This window comes from Morone saxatilis, unplaced genomic scaffold, assembly GCF_004916995.1.
Source record: "Morone saxatilis isolate NCDOM2014 unplaced genomic scaffold, NCSU_SB_2.0 Contig24, whole genome shotgun sequence".
Taxonomy (NCBI): domain Eukaryota; kingdom Metazoa; phylum Chordata; class Actinopteri; family Moronidae; genus Morone; species Morone saxatilis.
In genome coordinates, this window is record NW_023339807.1 from 19403615 (window position 1) to 19424295 (window position 20681).

At 42.6% G+C, this 20681-nt stretch overlaps 2 protein-coding genes across 5 annotated transcripts in view; both read left to right on the forward strand.

Annotated features, from left to right (window-relative positions):
* The first annotated feature begins 82 nt into the window (after positions 1 to 82).
* oscp1b (organic solute carrier partner 1b) lies at positions 83 to 7248 on the forward strand. 2 transcript variants are annotated; one of them, XM_035673174.1, is made up of 11 exons: positions 83 to 297; positions 865 to 906; positions 1896 to 2050; positions 2419 to 2586; positions 3409 to 3489; positions 3616 to 3719; positions 4185 to 4313; positions 4630 to 4699; positions 4918 to 5057; positions 5202 to 5265; positions 6180 to 7248. In XM_035673174.1, exons 1-11 carry the CDS (start codon positions 186 to 188, stop codon positions 6297 to 6299), a joined length of 1185 nt encoding a protein of 394 aa, XP_035529067.1. In that variant the 5' UTR covers positions 83 to 185; the 3' UTR covers positions 6300 to 7248. The 2 variants fall into 2 exon arrangements, with proteins under 2 accessions (XP_035529067.1, XP_035529068.1); XM_035673175.1 differs by lacking the exon at positions 865 to 906.
* Positions 7249 to 9451: 2203 nt separating this feature from the next.
* The window catches only part of stk40 (serine/threonine kinase 40), a 16828-nt gene continuing 5598 nt past the window's right edge, over positions 9452 to 20681 (forward strand). Inside the window, exons 1-7 of one of the 3 annotated variants that reach the window (XM_035672156.1) lie at positions 9452 to 9673; positions 13124 to 13250; positions 13635 to 13720; positions 14303 to 14446; positions 15480 to 15704; positions 16044 to 16096; positions 20123 to 20238. In XM_035672156.1, coding sequence (XP_035528049.1) covers positions 13133 to 13250; positions 13635 to 13720; positions 14303 to 14446; positions 15480 to 15704; positions 16044 to 16096; positions 20123 to 20238 — 742 coding nt within the window. In that variant the 5' untranslated portion in view covers positions 9452 to 9673; positions 13124 to 13132. Of the gene's footprint in view, positions 9674 to 11120; positions 11281 to 13123; positions 13251 to 13634; positions 13721 to 14302; positions 14447 to 15479; positions 15705 to 16043; positions 16097 to 20122; positions 20239 to 20681 lie in introns of those variants that run through there. The other 2 variants (XM_035672155.1, XM_035672157.1) reach the window with 2 other exon arrangements.

The following is a 20681-nucleotide window of genomic DNA, read 5'->3' on the forward strand; positions in this document are numbered from 1 at the left end:
CCCCCTCCCCTCCTCTTCCTGTACGTCATAACCTACTGCACTCTGATTGGCTGATCTGCTTCGTGGCCTGGCAACCAGAAGAGGCTTTACCAAACAGACAGACCCCCTGTCGGCAGGCTTTCGAGCTAGCTACAACCGCTAGCTACCTACGTTTTCTGAAGAGATTAAACCACCCAAATACCACCATGTCCTCGAGAACTCTACCCCTGCTTTTCATCAACCTCGGCGGAGAGATGCTGTACATCCTTGACCAGAGGCTTCGAGCTCAGAATATCCCCGCTGACAAAGCTAAGAAAGGTAGCTCACTTTAGCTTAGCAGCTATCCGGATAACAACACTAATGTCAGCCTGCATTTAAAACCGCGATAACTGCACATTCCGGTCGGTCGGTCTGTCCGTTTACTGCTTTGTGAATTTATAATAAGTGCCTTGATTCATAGAAAGCCAGTCTAAACACAAGAGTTATCACTGATGAGTCAACTGGTGGTGGTTTTGTGAATCTACACAATTTGATAAAATCACAACACACATTGACAAACGTTTCTGTTGCATGGGACACTGTGATAAACAGCCATGAACTAATATCATTCCCAATGCTTCATTGGTAACAAATGGGAAACTGCTCTAAAAAAAAAAAAGGGCTATAAAACATAGCCTGATTATAATCCCAAGCCTGATTTCCACACAATTATATTAGATAATAAATAGCCACATGATGTGTACACATATTTGGGAGAATTATAGGATCCATTCACACTTAGCGTAGACTTCGACAAACGACATTGGTCAAGTCTTGAGATGTCATTCAACAATCTGGTTTTCGGAACAATCATTTCATTTGTTATCCCCTTTTGAATTCATAAAGATTCTGCAATAGCTGACTGGATAGACGACGACAGAAGGAGAGGTATTCCTACAGAGCTTTAGTATAATCATGCCCTGATGCATTAGTAGCTCTTTGCTCTGCTTTGGAGTAGACTGAAGGAACGCTCTGAATACACAGATGAGACCTCATATGCACACACCTCACAACGTATGTACTGCGGTTGTCTTTGCACCAGGTACATCCTGTAGGTGGTTGGGTCACTCGACTGCTCAGATCCTGGCTTCCAACTTTATTTGTTGTAAGGGCCTTCATTGGATAGATTCATTGACAATAAGGGGAGTTGTTTTCAAAACAGGGATTGATTTCTGCAAATTGTATTAATCAAATGAAAGAGCATTTCCGGCTACCAAGCAGGCCCCTGTGCCACATTTGAAACAACATGCTGTAGACTTAATGCCTTAAGAAAATCATTACATAAAACACCTCTTACCTCAAAAAACAAGTGCATTGCATTTGTTTTTCGGCATATGTCAAGAAGCTCATCTGGGGTCACCACATTATGTCTCTGCTTTGAGAGCAGTGGTTAATTTTTTCACGGCTGCTTTTTTTTTTTTAGTTGAACTTTGGCTTCCTTATAGGTAAGTAGCACAAAATACTACCAAGCCACACTGTGTTAAGCAAGTTTATTTTCTTCACTCGATAGCCAGAACAAAAGCTTGCAAAATGATTGGAGAAGGGTGAAGTTACCTGATAGGTTTGACTTCTGACAGTGATCCTCAACACTTCTGCGAATTACAACAGTGATTGGTAGAAGTAAACATTTCTGAGGGGAGTTCAAACACAAAAAAACTTTCTACCTGGCTATTGCCCTGCTACCAAGTAGGACATATGCTTTCCACGCTGCTGCTTTATTAGGGCCGTTGGGTTAGGCTTTGGAGGAAATGGTTATGGCCGACATATAGTATAGAATGCTTATGTGCCTGCTTCTGAGCCCACAGTGTGAAAAGAGCATTTGTCTACCCTCAGTTAACTCTCTGTGGACTTTTCTGTTGTGCTGTTTGCCTGACTAGTTATGAATGACATCATCACCACCATGTTCAACAAAAAGTTCCTAGAAGAGCTTTTCAAGCCACAGGATCTTTACTCCAAAAAGGCCCTGCGGACTGTGTTCGACAGGCTGGCCCATGCATCCATAATGAGACTCAATCAAGCCAGCATGGACAAGGTAAGTCACGCGTAGCCCTCCTGAACAGCTGTGTACTGTGTTGTATCCTGCACATGTTGAATTGTTCGATTCCCAGTAAACACACTAGAGAAGTATTTTAGAGTCAAGCATGCTATAGATCTACATTAAATACATCTACACATCAATCAATGCTTAATATTCATATCAAAAGTGTGAAAATTGGATATTGTGTATTCCTGAAGCACGCAGTATATCATTAATTCTACATCAGTATATAGGAATTAATATCTTACACACTGTATGCTGCTGTATGTGGCTCCCTCTGCTGTTTACTATACAACAATAGCATTCATTTTATTTTGATAGATGAGTCAGTGAAGCCATGCATGTGTTTTCCCTCTTCACAGCTCTATGACTTGATGACCATGGCTTTCAAGTACCAGGTACTTCTCTGTCCCCGACCTAAGGACCTCCTCCTCGTCTCCTTCAACCACATGGACGCAATCAAAGACTTTGTGAAAGACACACCCAGCATTCTCAGCCAGGTTGACGAGACGTACCAGCAGCTCATCGAGGTACGACAGGACATGTGTGACTGCGCTCTCTTCACATTTGTTATGGACAGGAGTGGTTAACGATATCACACGTGGCTTTGTGGGGTTTCCTGGAGCATGCTGCAAGATCTTTGTTTTTTTCTGTGGTATGGGAACCAGGGTTAAAAAAAAATAAGAGGTAGAATGCAACATTGCCTCCAAATGTGGCTAAGTGTACCAAGAAGAACAAAGAAGGAAGGGGAAACAACTTCACATATGTGCGTGTTAGTTTAGTCATACGTGGTCAGCTGTAGAGCACAACACTGACATTACACTCTCATAAGACACATTGTGAGTCATTGCTTTTCCTGACACAGGATATTAAAAACTGCCGTGTAGTACAACTTTTATGGCCAAGAAGAGGAAACATATGTCGATGTTATATGTCAGTTTAAATAAGCTAAAAAAAACATCCTGTTCAGCTCCATACTCACTTTAATAGCCAAGACTGACTTATTTAAAACACTAGGTCACAGTGTTTCAAGTCACTATACAGCTGTTAATGCTTGATGCAGGTAGTACATTATGCTGTCATAGTTTCAGACCATTTTGATTACAGACATACATTGAACAACAGTATGACTGCACATGTTATGTGATGTGTCAATAACAACTGTTTTTTTTCATTGCTTGTTATTTGTATGATTATACTAGGTTCAACAGGATAATGGTTAAAAACAGTAAAGGGAAATTATATATATATACACACAGACTAATAAATAATGATTATCAATGTTTTTGCAGTTACATTGTAATTTATTTTTCTATTTCATTGATTATTGTTTTTTTTTTGGTTTTTTTTAGATGTATACACCCTTGTCTAGTGGGGACTTCCAGCTGATCAGACAAACTCTCCTTATCTTCTTCCAAGACATGCATATAAGAGTAAGTCCATTAGTTTGCCAAACTCCCCAAGCATGGGGAGAGAATTAACTAGACAATATTACATTCTCTTTTGATTTGTCTTTTATTTTCCTCACAAGTCTGTCTCTATGTTTTCTTCTTTGCCAGGTATCTATTTTTCTCAAGGACAAAGTGCAAAACTCCAATGGCCGCTTTGTGCTTCCCACCAGTGGTCCTGTGCCTCATGGAACACAAGTCCCTGGTTTGATAAGGTGCCACAGTATACGGATGTTTTTACTCAGAGCCAACAATCCTCACTCAAGAACAATGGAGATAACTAAGACTTAGATTAAACAAGTTTGTAGGATCTTCATCTTTAGTGTTGGTCTTTTTGTCTTTCATATGTCTGCTGATCTTACCCACACACTGTAATCTTACGTTAAGCAGGCCTATCTGTAGCTAATTGCATTACAGAGGTTTTGTTGAACTAGCATTCTAATTTTAGATGTGTTGTATGTTTAGCTTGGATCAAATTACTTAAGGATTTTACTTTACTGTATGTGCACAGTGAGACATTTATTACATAAAGGAAACAGGAATTCACATGTAGAACATCTAAGCAATAACAGTGTTAGAAGTATTCAAAGCAACAGCTGTATTATATTGCTGTGCCTAGAAAATGTACTGAAAGCATGCTTCTCCTTAATAAATAGTGTTTTTGTATGTTGTAATTTCAGGATGTTTAGCTGTACTGGTGAAGAATTGACCAGGCTGCAATTCAGTAATGGAGGAAACTATACGGCCGCTCTCCGGGAGGGATCTTTCGAGATATTTGGAGACAGGGTCACCAAACTAGGCACAAACATGTAAGATGCTGCAACGTACAAAAGATGTGCATGAACATTTTCTGTTATCCAGGCCATGATATATCTACACGTACTGTTCCCAAAAAGTACGTCTACTGGACGAGTGGACGAATTTCTAGAAGACTAAACAAGAAATCCATTAGCTTTTGATTTAGTCATCTTAATTTATGCAATAATAGAGTATCAGTATGTCTGACATATGGCAAAAGACAATATATTGTAAATAAAACATTTGTAATGTCTTGTACAGGTCGTCTTTGGCACTATGTTACATGGTCATGAATGCTCATTCTCCTTTTTTCATTTTTTCGTTCAGGTACAGTGTAAGCCGCCCAGTGGAAACCCACATGTCAGGAACATCTAAAAATTCTGCACAGCACACTAAGGTGAAACAGCTTCACCCTCCGCACTGCAAACTTGATTAATACACAAAACATTGTCATGCAAACAAATTAAATGTTGAAGACTCTTTACAGTGTCCACAGTACATAACATGCATGCACATTTGAATCTACTTCCTGGTGCATCATTATCAGTAGCAAGATCTTGTAAACAACAGGTACAACAGGAATAAACAGAAGTAAACAAGCCATTGTGTCAACAGGTCAACACTGCTCCCAACCCTCTGGCCAAAGAGGAGCTAAATCTGTTGGCCAAGTTAATGGGTGGGTTAGAAGTTCAGAAACCAGGAAATGCAGACAGCGGCTTCCGTGTCAACCTCTTTGCCACAGATGAGGAAGAAGAGTGAGTGTCCTTATTTGTGTTTGTGTACTGTCAATGTGCTGTCTGTCACTTAAATGAAACTGCTCATTTTCCCTGTGTGCAAGTTTTTTTATTATTTAATTAGTATTTACTGAAAACTAAAATTGTGACTCCCGTTTATTACAGAGAGGCATTAATATCAAGACCAGATGAGCTTTCATATGGAGTGATAAAAATCCAGGCAACAAAGGTAAAGTATTCCTTTCAGTAGAAGAAAATTGGATATCCAGTATTTGTGTAATACAAATCTAGCCATTGCTGCACACTTGGTGACAATAAGTCTGGCCATACACGTGGGGGAAATGCAGACTACAAGACTTTGAAAATCTTATATTTTTTGCTGCGCTGTTCAAACCACAAGGAATTTTTCTGTCTGTTGACATAAGTGTTGACATTAGGATGCGCAAACTACACAACTGATCTCGAGTTGTATATATTGCAAGATTACTTTAGATAGAGAGATCTGCGATTATAGCAAATGATCGTGATATCGACAAAAACACAGAAGAAGTCACTTACTGGAAATGACATCTGGTTTGTTTACGTCTGACTGGTGATAGAGTTTGTAGAGGGCCTCCCCTCCATCTCTTGTATCCACTCAATCTGTGTAACACTAGTCCCCATCTTCGCCCTCTTTGTAGCCATGGTGTTTGTTTTGTTTTGGACTGTTTGCTTTTTTAGCTGCTCCCTGTTTTGCACTCTGACTGGATACTGCTCTTCTCCCATCTTAGACTCATCTCCAATTTGCATCCCCTTGTGCATCTTGTTTTAGGCAATGATGGAATCAAACATATTTAAAAACTCACAGTGTCTGGGAAAGCATACGACGTGGAGGACCCATCTCAGAAACACTTGAACTAGAGAACTTCTGTGTATAGTCTGCACTGGCCCAACTTGCCAGCCTCACAACCAGTTGTGTTTTACTTCTGATAAGCAACCCCAATGATTGGACTCAAAATTTTACCTATCTCAGTGATAGGCTTACGGTTATACAGTCGGGGATCAGAGATGTAAGGCTTTGCCAGTCTAACAGGATTTACAGTAATGAGATGTAAGTCCCTGTCATGAACACTCTGACACTGCGATCGATGGATTGTCTTTCAGGACCAGCAGACCAATGCAGAGCTGGCCAAGATCATGGGAGAGTTCACAGAGTCTGGAGATCAATCTCCCAGTGCCAGCAGCAAAGGAGACGACCTTCTGGCCATGATGGATGGCCTGTGACATGGTCACCCTGACTGAAATGCCCCTAGGGGGGTGGGGCACAATGCACCGTCAACAGTCTGTTCTACTGTAGACCAGTCTGCTCTCTGCACCTGCCAATACACTGCAGGAACCTCACATGCAGCCAGAAAAACTTCTTTGGGTGCTCTTAAAATGCAGATGTGAGCAGGTGTTTCCTTTGGTTTTCAAATGACGAATAGCAGATTTGCATAGTTAACAACTAAGAATGTGGTGAACCAAACTTTAAGCTGCAATACACTGTAATAGTTGGTTTGCTGTAAACTGAGTTTCAGTGCATTGACACATACAGTAGGCCTATATCAGTGCGATGAACATGTGTATGTGGTAATAGCAAAACATCTGTTTATGTAAGGTCAAGATGTTTCATTTTAAAAAATCTGAGTCAGGCTGTGCTGCGGTACACAAAATACACAATCCTTTAATATCACACAATGTCCTTTATTTTAAATGTCAATAATACATCAAGGTGTTAGATTTTTTAGGTTTAAAGTCCATAACTCTATGTTTGTTTATTTCAGAGTATGAAGAGAGGGTATCCTAATGAACAAATGATTAAATGATACTATGGGGAATCAAAGGAACCCAAGTGCTCTTTCTAATGTGATTTCAAATGCCCTAAAATGTTTATTTTTGGTAAGAAATATGTTTATCTTACATCACACTGCACTACCTTAAAACTGTATGAGCAGCAACTTGTAAGACATTTTACACTACCCTGTGATGTCTCTGAATGTTGACCTGTGGCCCAGAGATGTGCTCATTGATGAGTATGTTATTAAAATGTGGAATAATGCAATATAAGTAATTGCAGAATATGTAAATATGTATATTGAATACTTTATTTATTTGAATGTATCATTTTCTGTGTATAAGGAAATGCATATTGCTGCAATTGTTTAATGTGCAATGTAGGATTTTTAATAAATAGTTGGAGAAAAAAAACATATTTTTACAGAAATTATTGTATGAACTGTATCATCGCTTTGTGTACTGATGCAATAGCGTGTTAATAATGGCATGAATCTTGTAACAGCTTGTTGCAGTTGAAAGGATGTAACAGTAGGGGGCGCTGCCTGACCTTTTTTAAACATTACGTACTGTGTGTGGTCTGTGCAAACTGACTACCACACATTGCTACACTGTGTTTTATTATGCAGTCATGCTGTCTTTTTTAAAAAGGCACCAAAAGGTGATGAGTGTACTTTTCTTTTTACTAAATCTCTTGTCTTAGGAGTGTAGGATTCACTGAAAGCTAAAACAACAAATGTGTGATTATATTTATTTATACTTGAGTATTTAACCTTCAAACCAAAACATTAAAAGCAATATTCTTTTTCTTCTGCTAATCCACAGTTAAACTCTGTCCTCCAGCACGGACCTGCAATGAGAATTTTTATAGCAACAGCTATCAGTATCCAAGATATTTGTGTGCAGTCTGCCTGCAGATGGGTCAAAGTGAGACTCTGATAGTCTGCACTCCCCCAGTTAACAACAGTCTGACACACACACACAGAAACATGGTGCATACCATACAGGCAAAACATGCTGAGACATTTCTCTGAATTGATCTAGGGGAGGAGTATTCTGGTGAGGTCTTCCCAATAATCTTGGCAAAGGCGAGACAAGAAACACTACGTGCCCTGAGGATACAACCTAGCTGCAAAACAAACAGAAACCAGAGCTCATCCCAGTCATCCTGAAAGACTGCACACTGGAGTCGACCTACCTCACTAGAAAACAATATTTCACCATAAAGACTTGCTAAATTGCCCAAATATTGCATAATCAGGATAATTCTATTTTAGAAGAAGATTAAAAAAACAACATAAATGTTATTTCTAAGATAAATAATCATTGTTTGTTTTCCTTGCAAAGTTACACTGCTTGTTCCATTAGGGCCACAAGTAATAAGTATTAAATACATCAACAAACAAAACAGTCTTTAAAGTCTAGTCAACCTTAGTTTCCCATACCATGACATTAAATCATGTTTCTCTCACAGACCTTGAATTTCAAGTTATGATTCAGTTTCCTCTTAAAAGGCTGTGGGTAGGACACTGTAAAGCCACAGGCTGACAAATGTTTCATGTGGCCGGGGGCATATGCTCTGCTGAGTCAAGGCAGGAAGCAACGCAACTCAAATATGCCTCTGCCATTTAAGTTACCCTCTCTGTGTCTATCACACCTGCCCACCGGTTTGAAACTGGTAGCTGTGGGTGGAATTTAAGATTAATCAGGAAGTCTAAATTGGGGACATAGGTGGGCTTTACTAAATTCAGTCATTAGTCATTCAGGACTATGCTTGCTGAGTAAGTGAGCAACAGCTTGGCTTTTTAGTGAATTGGTGTTGGCAATTAAACCCTCCGTATCTGCAATTTTAACACACAGATAGCACTGCTCCAGATATTTTATGAGTGGACAATGAGTAACAAATATTGAAAATCTAATGCTTTTTATCAGTTTCACTGAGTCATATGGTTAACCTTGAATGAGGTGCAATGCAATATGTGTCTCATTGAAAAGCAACTACAGTGTAGAGTCTTATATGAGGCAAAATGTTATCCAAGAATCAGAAATCTCCATGCATACAGTTACTTTCATGTACATTACCTTTAGCTGTAGAAACAAATCAGTTTGATGGTTTCCATGAAGAGAAAATGCAGTTTTTATCCGATTTAGGGGACTGAAAATTAAGTTAATTTCATGTTATATTGGTCATTATATTATAATTCAAGGGCTAGACATAATACTAATACAATAGTAAGTAATACACGTTAAAAAGTCCCTTCATTTCTGATTACTTCTGGTTGGATGATGATTAAAAACTTGAGTTTGTAATGCAGTTGTATGTTGTCTGACAAATGCTTCACCACTACAACAGTTAGTCTTATCCATGAGACCAGGGCATTCATTAGCAAACAAACCCACTGTGGTGTTTCCACTTAAACTTAGTTTTACTGTCTCAAACGCTTCCCATGCAGACAACTATGACGTAATGCGTTTCATTTAGCAACTTATATTATGCAAATAATTTCATCATCGGTGCGCAACCCTTTACTAGGAAAAACACACGGGGGCTGGCATTGGTCGAGCGCAGCTGTCAATCAAATAAGTATGTGCGTCATTTCCGTTGTCAGGTGGCGCTGTCGCTGTGGAAAGATGCGATCAGCGAAGAGCGGAGGCTTTTCCTTAATTGCTCATTTCGGTAACAGAGGCTAAACAACCCGAAACCAACCCACTGTGGTCTCTCCTGCTTAAGCGAGAAGCTCCGCACATCCACCACAGCGTTTACCCAAGAAATGTCGAGGTTGTGAGCAGACGACGCAGACTTTACCCGGCGGTTTTGGCTCGAGGTAAGCGAGGTAGCGACTAACACTGCTATCTAGCTCTCTGGCAAGGCTAGCCAGCTGTAATGTTACCTACTTTGTTTAAATGGCCTCCCGGCTGCTCTGTAGCCTCCGGCTTTTGGCGTTAGCTAATGTCGCTCGCCAGCAATCACATTGCAAACTCTCTTGCTCATAAGGATACTCGCTAAAGTGGCCGTAGCCTAGCTCACGTCTCCTCTGTGTAGTTTGCACCGAAAGCCCAACTCCTTGCTGTGTTGTTGCCCCTTTGTGTGGCCGGTGTGCCTGGAGCTTTCGGTAGCGTATTTAGCCGAGGAATTCAGCCCGCTTTGTTGTTGTACTAAGTTTGTATATGCACCCAAGCTTTGTTTCATGTTGCCCTGCGTAAATATACGTGGTTAAATTCATGTGTTACGTTTGCTACTCGTTTAGTTTCGCTGAACAACCACCTCAGTTAGTCTCTACACGAACGCACGCCGTGTAATGCGGCTCAGTGTGTGTTTTGAAATGTCCCTGGGTGGTCGTATGGTAATTGTTGTGGGTAAAACACATTAGCGCCTGGTTACTCAAGTTGTTAGCAGTCTGCGGGGCAGGTTTTTGCACAAGTTGTAAGGCATAACGTCAGCGCTTTCTACGGTCCGCTGCCAGACCTGAACGGTGTCCAGACCTTGTGGTCGCAAAATGGCACCAAACAATGTGTGACAGTCTGTGTGCATTTGTAATTATTTGCGTCCAGGTATTTATACTTTGACCTTGTGTACACACAGTAGTCGTGCACGTTGTTATTGCAATAATGTAGTGAACGACTGCAGTGATAGCGGTAGATGTGTGTACGGGCTGACATGAATGATTGACATCTCATTCAAGCAACATAAGCAGGATTAAAGCGTGTGTGACCTTCCAGCGGCTTTAGCTCTCGTTTTGATCTGTACGTGATCGATTATTGATTTGCATCCTTCCTCGTTACCTGTGTGCTCGCTCCAGATTTTGTCATGCACTCATCTGTTTACTACCTCCTCAAGTGTCCCTACGTTTTCTTTGTCCATCCTGATACTACCTTGACTTTGCAATCAAGCTGTTCTTGCAGAGCCAGACAAGTAGCATGGAGTCTGAGTGGGTGGATCTTGAGACACCTACGTGGTTGTTTTGTTCTGCTACTATTTAAGGAGCCCACATTTCTCGTGGGCACCGGCAGCGTGTCTCTCCTCCTTTTGTGTGATATGATTCAGAGGCTGTATCTGTTCTTGTCCTCCCTCTGGTACAGTCAGAGGCAGAGGCAGTCGGAGGCAGTCTTGCTTGCCAGATCACTGGCTGTGCAGCGAGGCTCAGCAGTGTCAGAAAAGGATAGCTGTGTGCTGTCATCGCGCTGATGTCATTTAGGTCAGTGCACATTGGTTGGTTGCGTTGACCTTTGCTTTTCTATGTGTCAGGGTTTGGCTCCACAGCACTGCGGCTGGTGCTCAGTAGGTAGATGGACAGCCTCGGGTCCGCTTGCTGTGTGCCGAGCAGCGAGTTTGTGTCTGTGAGTCAGGTTGGTGTTTTAAGTCCGAGGTGCGTGGATTAGCGTGGTTCTAACTCTCCACTGTGTAGCTGCGGAGAAAGGAAATGCATACAAGGTACGATCAGATAACCTTGTTAGAAATGTGGGGAATTGGCCACAAATGAAATGCCTCTTAGGTTTGGCTCTGTCGGCTGATTTTATTAAATCTGGCAGCCTTTCTAGCACTCAAACACCACTTTAAAATGTATTTATCCGACAGCACTGAAAGCAGTATGCAGATCGTCAATTCCGCCAGCCGCTTTGGCCGCTGGATTATCCATTCCTTTCGCCCGTCGTGCTCCAGAGTAAGATGCTCTCTCACTATTGGCAGCGTGACTTGGTGTCACTCTGGCTTGTGCCATTGAATGCTGTCAGAAAAACCTCAGCTCATCAGACTCAGTGGGTGATGACTAGTGGAGATGGAGACAGATGGGCGAGAGACACGATGATGACACTGTCTGCTGTCTGGGATCACAAAAAGCCTCATGGAAGTGAGAATTCATACCAGCCCGTACTTACTGCCAACTGTCCTGCATCCTCTCTGCCCAAAAACGCCAACTGGCGAGTGGTGCACGATTTTAGTTTGGAGACAGGAAGTATTGGCCCGATTCATTAGAAATATGAATTTTCTCTAGTTTGTACCACTTGCGAGAGCGGTTACATATTCTGAAGTTTTTTTTGGTGTTTGACAGCTCTCCAATATATGTCTGTTTTGCTGTTTTTATGAGGTGCTTTAGATTTTATTAGCCTAGTCTGAATCATCTCTTATGTAGTCGGCTAAAACATGCACACCACCGCTATCAGTCAGTGACCCTTTAACGTCCGATCTGTCACTTTGTGTTGCCTTTCTTGTGGGCCGAGCTCATGAGCGGATTTTTATTTTTACTTTTTTTTTCATTTGATACGGAGCACATGTCAGAGGCTTGGGGGCCCATTTCACGCTCCTATTGGTGTCATCACCTAGACCTTTAAGCGTTTCTGTCCAATGGAAACCCAGGACGACAGAAGGGTGAATCATTCCTCTCGGTTCAAGGCACCACTTCCCTGTTACGGGAAACAGATGGGGTTTCATCACATTGGAACTCAGTATCAGTAAACAAAGCATACCTCTTGCTCTCTGAGTCCTGGGAGGCAGATCTGCTGTGGCAGTTAAAATAGTTTGTGTAATGATGATGTGTCATACTGTGTCACTGGTTCTTCTGACATGTGAATCTAGTTCCTTATCGTAGCGTAAGGGCTTGGCATCTTTTCTGTCTCTGCCCTGTTGGAACACGCACGTCCTTTCAGAGGAAGGCCGCTGCAGATAAGCCGGCTGTACAGATTTTGAGATAAAACACCCAGATTAGGAGCGGAAGGATTTTCTAAACCCACGTCAGCTGGAGCAGGAGAAGCTAAAGATGAATATGCGGTTCAGTGGCGAGGCACGCATAAAAAAAGCCCTCCGTTTTCAAGAGTTTTATGCTCGTGCTGTTCATTTACATGAAAGCATTTGCCATTTAAATGACAAATTGTGGCACATTGACGTTGCCTGTTGGGTTGAAAATTGAATCTGAGGTGTCACCCTTGACGCCAGCAGCCATCATTGTGAATGGAGCCGTAATGGCCTCACATTCACACTGAGGTGTCGGTAAATGTGTGGGAGGGATATTTAAAATAGGCTGGGGGGAGTTGCCCTGAGTTTTTACCTCCTTTCACTTCTGTTCACCAATAAGTGCCCTCTCAACCACTCTGTAGGCCTGCTGGTAAAACTCTGGGTATAGTCTTTATTTTTAAGCTGACTATTTATAAAACCCTCGTAACAGATTACCGACGCTACGTTTTTTTGTTATTGCTTTATTTCCTCGCAGTCACGCTTATGCAAGTTCCCTTTCCCTTGACTATCTTTATCCCGTTTACTAATCAGATATATTCCCCCGTAGAACTCCAGTATGTCCAAGCGGCGCTCGTCGGAGAGGGGGGCTGGAGAGACATCAGGCAGGGCCAGCAAGCTGCAATGTCCTGGGATATCCGGCAATAACGCCAAGAGAGCCGGGCCCTTCATCCTCGGTAAGGAAGCGCATAGTATTTGCACCAGTCAGGAAAGGTACGTGTGTGAATGTGAGAGTCGTGGGGTGTCTCTGTGTGCATGCGAGCCCGAGTCAAGAATGTGAAGAATTTTGCTGATTCCCCTTGACAACGGCCAGAAAGGTCCGAGTCTGTGTTGGAGCAAGGTTGTTTCCTCCCTCTGGAAAATGTATTTCTCTCCAACTATGTTTTCTACTACACAACTCCTCCACTATTTGCAAATCATAGTGCCAAAGAAAAACATTACACTTGGGGTGTTAATGGGTACGTGCACATGCAGCCTTTAATGAGTTGCAGTGAGAGCACACACTCCGGCGTGTAGCCTGCCTTTTGGTCATGCAGCTGTTCCTTTTCTTATCCTTGCAGGGCCTCGCCTGGGCAACTCACCAGTGCCTAGCATAGTGCAGTGTCTGGCCAGAAAGGACGGCACCGACGACTTCTATCAACTCAAAGTAAGTCTGCCGGGGTTGGCGCAGTTTTTTTTGTGGTTTTCTTACTCACAAACGTAATGAGTTACACACGCTGGTTAGTAAGAAAATGAGAAAGTCATTCAAAACAAAGCTATGATGTCCCAGTAGACATCTGAACCTTTGACCTTCTTTTGTTGGTGTTCATTTTATAGCCCCCTGTTTCAGTCTGGTGCAAATAACAAAACCTCAGCCTGGCAATCTGTTTATTGGGGCTATCCAATGTCTGTTGCACAAGGGGGGGTGGTAGTGAGTCAGTGCGTGACCCTCCCCTCATACCCATGACTCCAGCGCCTCAGTGTCTACTGCACAGCTTGGTTACTTCACATTAGTATATGAACCGCAGTTTTAAAGCTGCAGCCCTGTTATACCATCTCCACTGCACAGATCGTAACATGTGGTTAAATGCTTATCCGAACAGTAACTTAATGTCATGTCTTCGGTCGTTTAAAAGCTTCAGTGGCAGGACTAAATATCAACTTCATACTAAATGGTTAAAGCTCTCCTTTGTGCTGTCTGATCCTGTCTGACCTCGAATGTTTGCTCCGTTCTGTGTGGCCACGGCAGATACTGACGCTGGAGGAGCGAGTGGACTCTGCTGGGGAGACTCAGGAGGAGAGGCAGGGGAAGATGCTGCTGCACACAGAATACTCCCTTCTTTCTCTGCTGCACAACCAGGACGGAGTGGTTCACCATCACGGCCTCTTCCAGGTAGACTGAGACCTGCACACATTTGGCAATTAAGTTACATTTCAGTCAAATTAAATAATACCATGGGTTAAGTTAAGTTAAAGTTTCTTATAGTCTGTGGTGTATTACTCAGCACTGTGTGGGCGAGTATTCAGTGTAATTGAACATGAGAAATACATCCACATTACATTGGAGATGATTATGCCGCTTTCTATTCAGTTCAGAACATGGCTTCACCACATAGGCACAAGTAACAGCACGCTTTTATCAGCTCGGTAATAGCAGAGGTAAGCTTGTCATTAGTCCATCCAGCTGCTTGGATTTTCCTTATCAGGGTTGTTTCAATAGAGAAGTGGGAGTACCATTAAGAGGCCATATTTATCTGCAGTCGTTCTCTATTCACAGCCCCATCCATTCACAATGAGCTGCCCCTCCCTCACCTGTCTTCCCGTCTGCCTCCTCCTCTAACTTTGTTATTGTTCCATCTGCCTCCTCTCTCTCTCTCTCTGTGTTTTTCTCCTTTGTCTCTCTTTCACATCCTGTCTGTTCCACTCTGCCGGTGTTCTCAGAATAGCAGCATTGAGCCATGCACTCTGATTCATTTAGGCCTGCAATATTGATTGGATTATTATAGTGCATCTCCACTGTGAGAGAACCAGTTAATAATGTACACTTTCAGAGGTGCTGACTGCATCTAAAAAAAAAAAAAAAAACTGACAACCTGATACAGAAATCAATAAGTGGTGACTGAGCTAGGACTGGAGTTGGAAGAAGAGCAATGACCTTTGTTATTCGCCCTCTACCACTTGATGTGGAGGGGTAGATGTGTCTTACATGCATGCTGGCGATTGATGTCCTCCAGCCGACTTGAATCTATGTCTTTCTAAGCTGAATGAATCAGCTTGATCAGGCGTTATAGTATAGGAATCCATTCAGTTTAATGCATTCTTGGATGCCTTAACTTGTATTGTTTTGACGCTGTTGGAAAGTGCCTCTAAAAGGTATTAACAAGTCCACTTACAAAGTAAGCACCTTTTTTGTTGTCGTTCCCCAGGACCGAGCCTATGAAATAGTAGAGGACATGGAGGCCAACAAAGTGCGCAAGATGAAGAAGCGGATCTGCCTCGTGCTGGACTGCCTGTGTGCTCACGACTTCAGCGACAAGACGGCAGATTTAATAAACCTCCAGCATTACGTCATAAAGGAGAAGCGATTAAGCGAGCGCGAGGCAATCGTCATCTTCTATGATGTGGTGCGTGTGGTGGAGGCCCTTCATAAGGTGAGTCTAGGATTGAATTGATTAGACTACTCCAAGAAAATGTGCTTTAAAAGGTGAAATCTATCATACTAACCAACTGTGTGCATTGTGGACGATATGAAAGTGCAGTTTTCTATTTTCATTAGTGAAGAAAGTTTCAATACTACAGTGTTTTTGTCACCTGTAGGAGAAATGGCTTAGAAATTGTTATTGTTAGCTAGTTGCAAATCCTTTCTGATTACTCATCTCCCATCCTGGCGTGCCACAAACAAAGTGATTGTTTTGATACCAATGATTATCCCTAAGTACGATTTAATGAAAACATTTCTTTTCCCTCTTCTCTTTCTTTCCTGCATTCAGAAAAACATTGTGCACAGAGACCTCAAGCTGGGAAACATGGTGCTGAACAAACGGTAAGAAGAAATTCATTTGGCCTCATCAATCAGTTAGCTGGCCAATAGCCTCTCCCGTTATACAGGGTCAGTCATTTTAGCCTGCGAGTAAGTCATTCTGTCTCAGGTCACATGTGTGAGAGGCCCTAGCAGCCTGTATCCAGTGTGCACTTGGCTTTAAACCCAAGCAGGGTCACATTCTTAGACTTAGAGTGAGATCAGTTTTAGGAACCTAAAGCCTTGGTCTCTTGTGCAGGAGTCTGGGTCTGTGTCTGCGTGTTTAGAAAAAGCTGATGATTCCCCATGGTTGGATTTTTGGAAGTGTAGGGGGAACTGTACCCTGGTGCAAAACAGAGCAAAGAATATGCCACTGCTTTGTTCTTGGTGGGAGCAGTGTTGTATAGCACACACAGGACCCTGGTGAGTGCACCTCAGGGCACAGAGTGCTGCAGTTCAGATAGGCCCTGCAGCACGGAAAACTACTCATCTGTAAAGCCTCCTCCAAATACCATACGTACAGAGTAAATGAGAGCGATGGTGTGTGTGTGTATTTGTGTGTGTGTGTATTTGAGGGGTTGAAAGCCACTTGTTTTTTAATATTAGTTTGTCCAAGTTAAGATGATTCGGCTAGATTTTGCCTTCAACCTATGGAAGGATGTCTCTGAACAGCACAAGTCCGCGCGCACATTCTTGGGGACTCTGATAATCATCCCACAAAGGCAGTCTTTTCATTTGGAAGGACATGACTAACACACATACCGGCACGCACACACACACACACACACACTTGCTTACACACACCTTGATATCTAAACATCAAGCATGCTTGCTTGAGTGTAATCTCACATTTCTCATGCGTGAAATGCATGTCTGAGTATGTGCATTGAGATGTCACGTTGCCAGCTTATCTCTTTACCACATACAAACTTTGCATGTCAGGCGTGAAAACTTGGTGCTCCTACCACCAGCAGCAGCAGCAGCAGTAGTGGTGGTGGTGATGAAACAGGAGAGTGTTATGGCCAGGGGAGGAGGGTGGCGAGGCGAGGAGCAGACGAGCGGAACACTCCGTCCCAGCTGGAGACAAAGGAGAGGCCTGCCAAAGGCCCCATAGCTCAGAGCTGACTCACACCGCAATGCACGTCTCACACACACATATATACACATGCACACACAGTCATCATTTATTTACCCCTTACTCTGCTTTTCCTCTATTTTCTTTTACACCCCCAATCCCTTTCCTGCTTTCATTGTTTTTCTTTTTGTCATATTTTTTCTTTTCACTTTTCCTGTCTCCTTTATGGATCATGCTATGCTTGCTTGCATGATTCCTCTGTTCCTCCACCCTGGATGCGTACGAATGTACAGTCAGTATGGGAAGGACGTGGCCAATTTAGATGCTGGCCGATCCCAAAATCCCCTCTCCTCCCCTGCTGCTTGTCGCCGCTCTGGGAAATGCACCAATGCCATCAACAAGCTCAGCAGTTAATGCAAGAATGATGTGATTTCCTCTTGCGGAGCCAGCTGTTATGAAAGCAGGACGTCATAAATCAATATGCCGGTTCGTTGTCAATGTATGTCAGAGCTGGTTTTGACTTTATAAATGTTTATTGTATTTCTAAAGGGACACTTTGTCTTCTTTTTGTTTTTATTTCTTGCAGAGAGTTCCTGTTAGTTTATATCGCCATGATCACTATATAGTCTCAGGGATGCATTACTCCTTCTGACTGAAGTTTTGTGCTGTCCGGCACAAAATAATTCACACTGGAATTATCTTTGAATATTAGACGTATTCAACCTTAGAAATTAGGACAAACATTTGCTTCAGTAAAGCTTAGCTCTTAATATAACGCTCCAACTCATTGTTTCCTCGCAGTTCTGAGAAATGAAATTTGCTGATTTCTGTAGAAGTTGCCCTGCGTTTAACCTCTTTCTGTTCTCGTCAGCTGGTATATTTTCAGCAAAATGTTGTGGGCAGGGAGGAGAAGTCAAGGGGGCTGTTTAGGTTTCTGGTTTCCTGACTTACTCGGAGTCACATGACCAGGAAGCGGCGATGATGTGGTCTCTCTTTAGTCCTCAGGGACCCTTGCCTCACGAGGCAAACATGCAATTTCATTTACCCAATCTCCGGTGCAAGAATAGAAGCCTGGGTCGTGATGCACACAGACAAAGGAACAGACTTCTTCATAAAGGAAGCTTTTATGTTGAGGGTCCTTGAAGCATTGCACTCTGTTCCTCTGGCCTATCTTTGTGCCGATCAGAAGGCCACTGTATGCTTATAGAGAACTGGATCACCAAAGCTGTTGAAGGGTTGGATGACATAAGTAGGTGGAAATGATGTGAACTAAATGTTCTAAGGGAAGATTGAGATTGGAGCATTTGTTTGAAAATTGCGTGTCTGACAGAAATTGGCTCCAGACGCTGTAATGGGAGCAGTGAGTGTGTGTGATGGAGCAGGGTGTGAAAGTGAGAGAGAATAAGGGAAGCTGTTGACCTCAGGCTTTTTAGAAAGCGGATGTGGGTGAGGAGCATGATCCAGAGAGGACCCAGGCTCTAGACCATGGCTTTTGTGTGTGCTCGTGTGCTTTGAGTGCATTTTTGTGTGTGCGTGTTGACCATGGGAGTGATTGTGTGGGTGCACTTGAAGTTGCGCGTTTGTGTACATATTTTAAATCTTCTCGAGCTTTATATATTCATTTGCCAGCCCATCACCATGCCGGTTGAGTCATCGAGACAATTATCCCAAGCCACAGGTTGACTCATATGTTTGTCAAAGTGCGGCTTTTTTTATTTTCTCTTTCTCTGCTAAAAGAACACAGAGATATAGAACAGTTCATAGTCCTTCGGCTTTAATACTGTTCGGTTTCACTCCACCACAGGCAAACTAAATTTACCTTGATGACTCAGAGAAAAGTCCTATAGTGCCACATTGTTTCCACAGAAACCAAATTAATCAAACATCCCTGGTAACAGCAGTGGGTCTTCTTAGACTTTGAAGCGCCAGTGTGTCTGGAGTGGCCCTGTTCTCGTAATGTCTCATGTCTGATGTATGAAGATGGCCATTGACTAAAACAGTGATGTAGTTGATAATTCATTTACGTTATGTAGAGTGTTGCATAATGACAATTTCCCATTTAAGAGAGATTTATCTAAAATAAACCCCTAATGGAGGGTGCCCCAGAGTTTAGAGGCCCTCATGACAAAAACAGTCATCTGGAGTTGAGTCTAATGGACAAGTCGAAGTGCTCCGCCCACGGATTTCAGATTGCTTTCTTTAAAGTTGATACAATCAGTTATATACTTGTTATAGTATATACCGTAGGACATCTTCCTGATAACAAACACTTTTTGCACAATCTACTTTACATTTGAGTTTCAAAGGTTCTGAGTGTTTCTCCCTTATCGTGATCTTAGACTTTAAGCAATATAGATGACCGTGTTTCCAGGAGTTCAACATGCATGTGTAAAAATAGATAATATATGAGCTGCTACTGAGGAACAGTGCAACAGATAACGAACAAGGATCTCCTAAATTGTGTGGAAATTGTGGGAACATCATGTGGGCAGGGAAACCTGACAGTTTAAGATCCTGGTCAGTACGTGAAATGACGAATCTTGTGTTGAATTCTTTAAGAATAAGAACATCTTATAAAGTATATCGTCTGCTTCTTCTTAACTGCAAGTCTAACATAAGAAGATGGGCGACTTTAATAAGAAAGGGTGTGCATACTCTGTTCTGCATCTGCCAGTCTTCAGATTCTGATGTATTTTTAAGCTCCAGTGAACCTTGAAATTATTAAAACAACAAGGCATTTTAGTAAGGCAAGTTCTCCCTGTCTCAGTGAGCATGTGTTTACTTCATGCTTTGAGCTGTGAGTGTGCAGTGTTTCACATTGTAAACGTGCCTTTGTTACAATGAGTAAGACTGTTACTATTACTCGTATGCCCTGGTTTGATGAAATTAAAGGGGAGGGGTGCATTTGGGTCATCGTTGAATTCAGAACCAGAAGTGTATGTAACAGGTGCATTTGTATGTTTGTGTGGTTACAGGACTCACCGAATCACCATCACCAACTTCTGCCTGGGAAAGCACCTGGTGAGCGAGGACGACCTGCTGAAAGACCAGAGAGGAAGTCCGGCCTACATCAGCCCTGACGTATTAAGTGGTGAGTGAAAAACAGATATGTTGCATGCATGTTTTTTTTTCTTCTTCTTTTTCTTTTTTTCCCATTATTCAAATGCTGCTGTACCTATAAAAAGAGTGCCTGCGTGCGTCAGATAGTTTTCTCCAATGGGTAAAGGTGACTAAATACTAGTTGTCTCTTTCGCCGGCCCAGTCGCATCCTATCGGCAGGGGGAGAGATGATGCACGACTCTGGCGGTGTCCAAATGGCGAGGGCGCTGAAACATGCAGCCCTGTGCCTGATGCTGCTGCCCCGGTTCCTCCTGGCCGCCGTCATGTTGTGGCTCCTGGATTTCTTGTGCATTAGGAAAAAAGTGCTTCTGAAAATGGGAGAGAGGCAGGACGGCACGGACGACCCGCCGGTGTGCGTCTCTGACTCTAATAAGATGTTCACCTTGGAGTCCCTCAGGGCCGTGTGGTACGGCC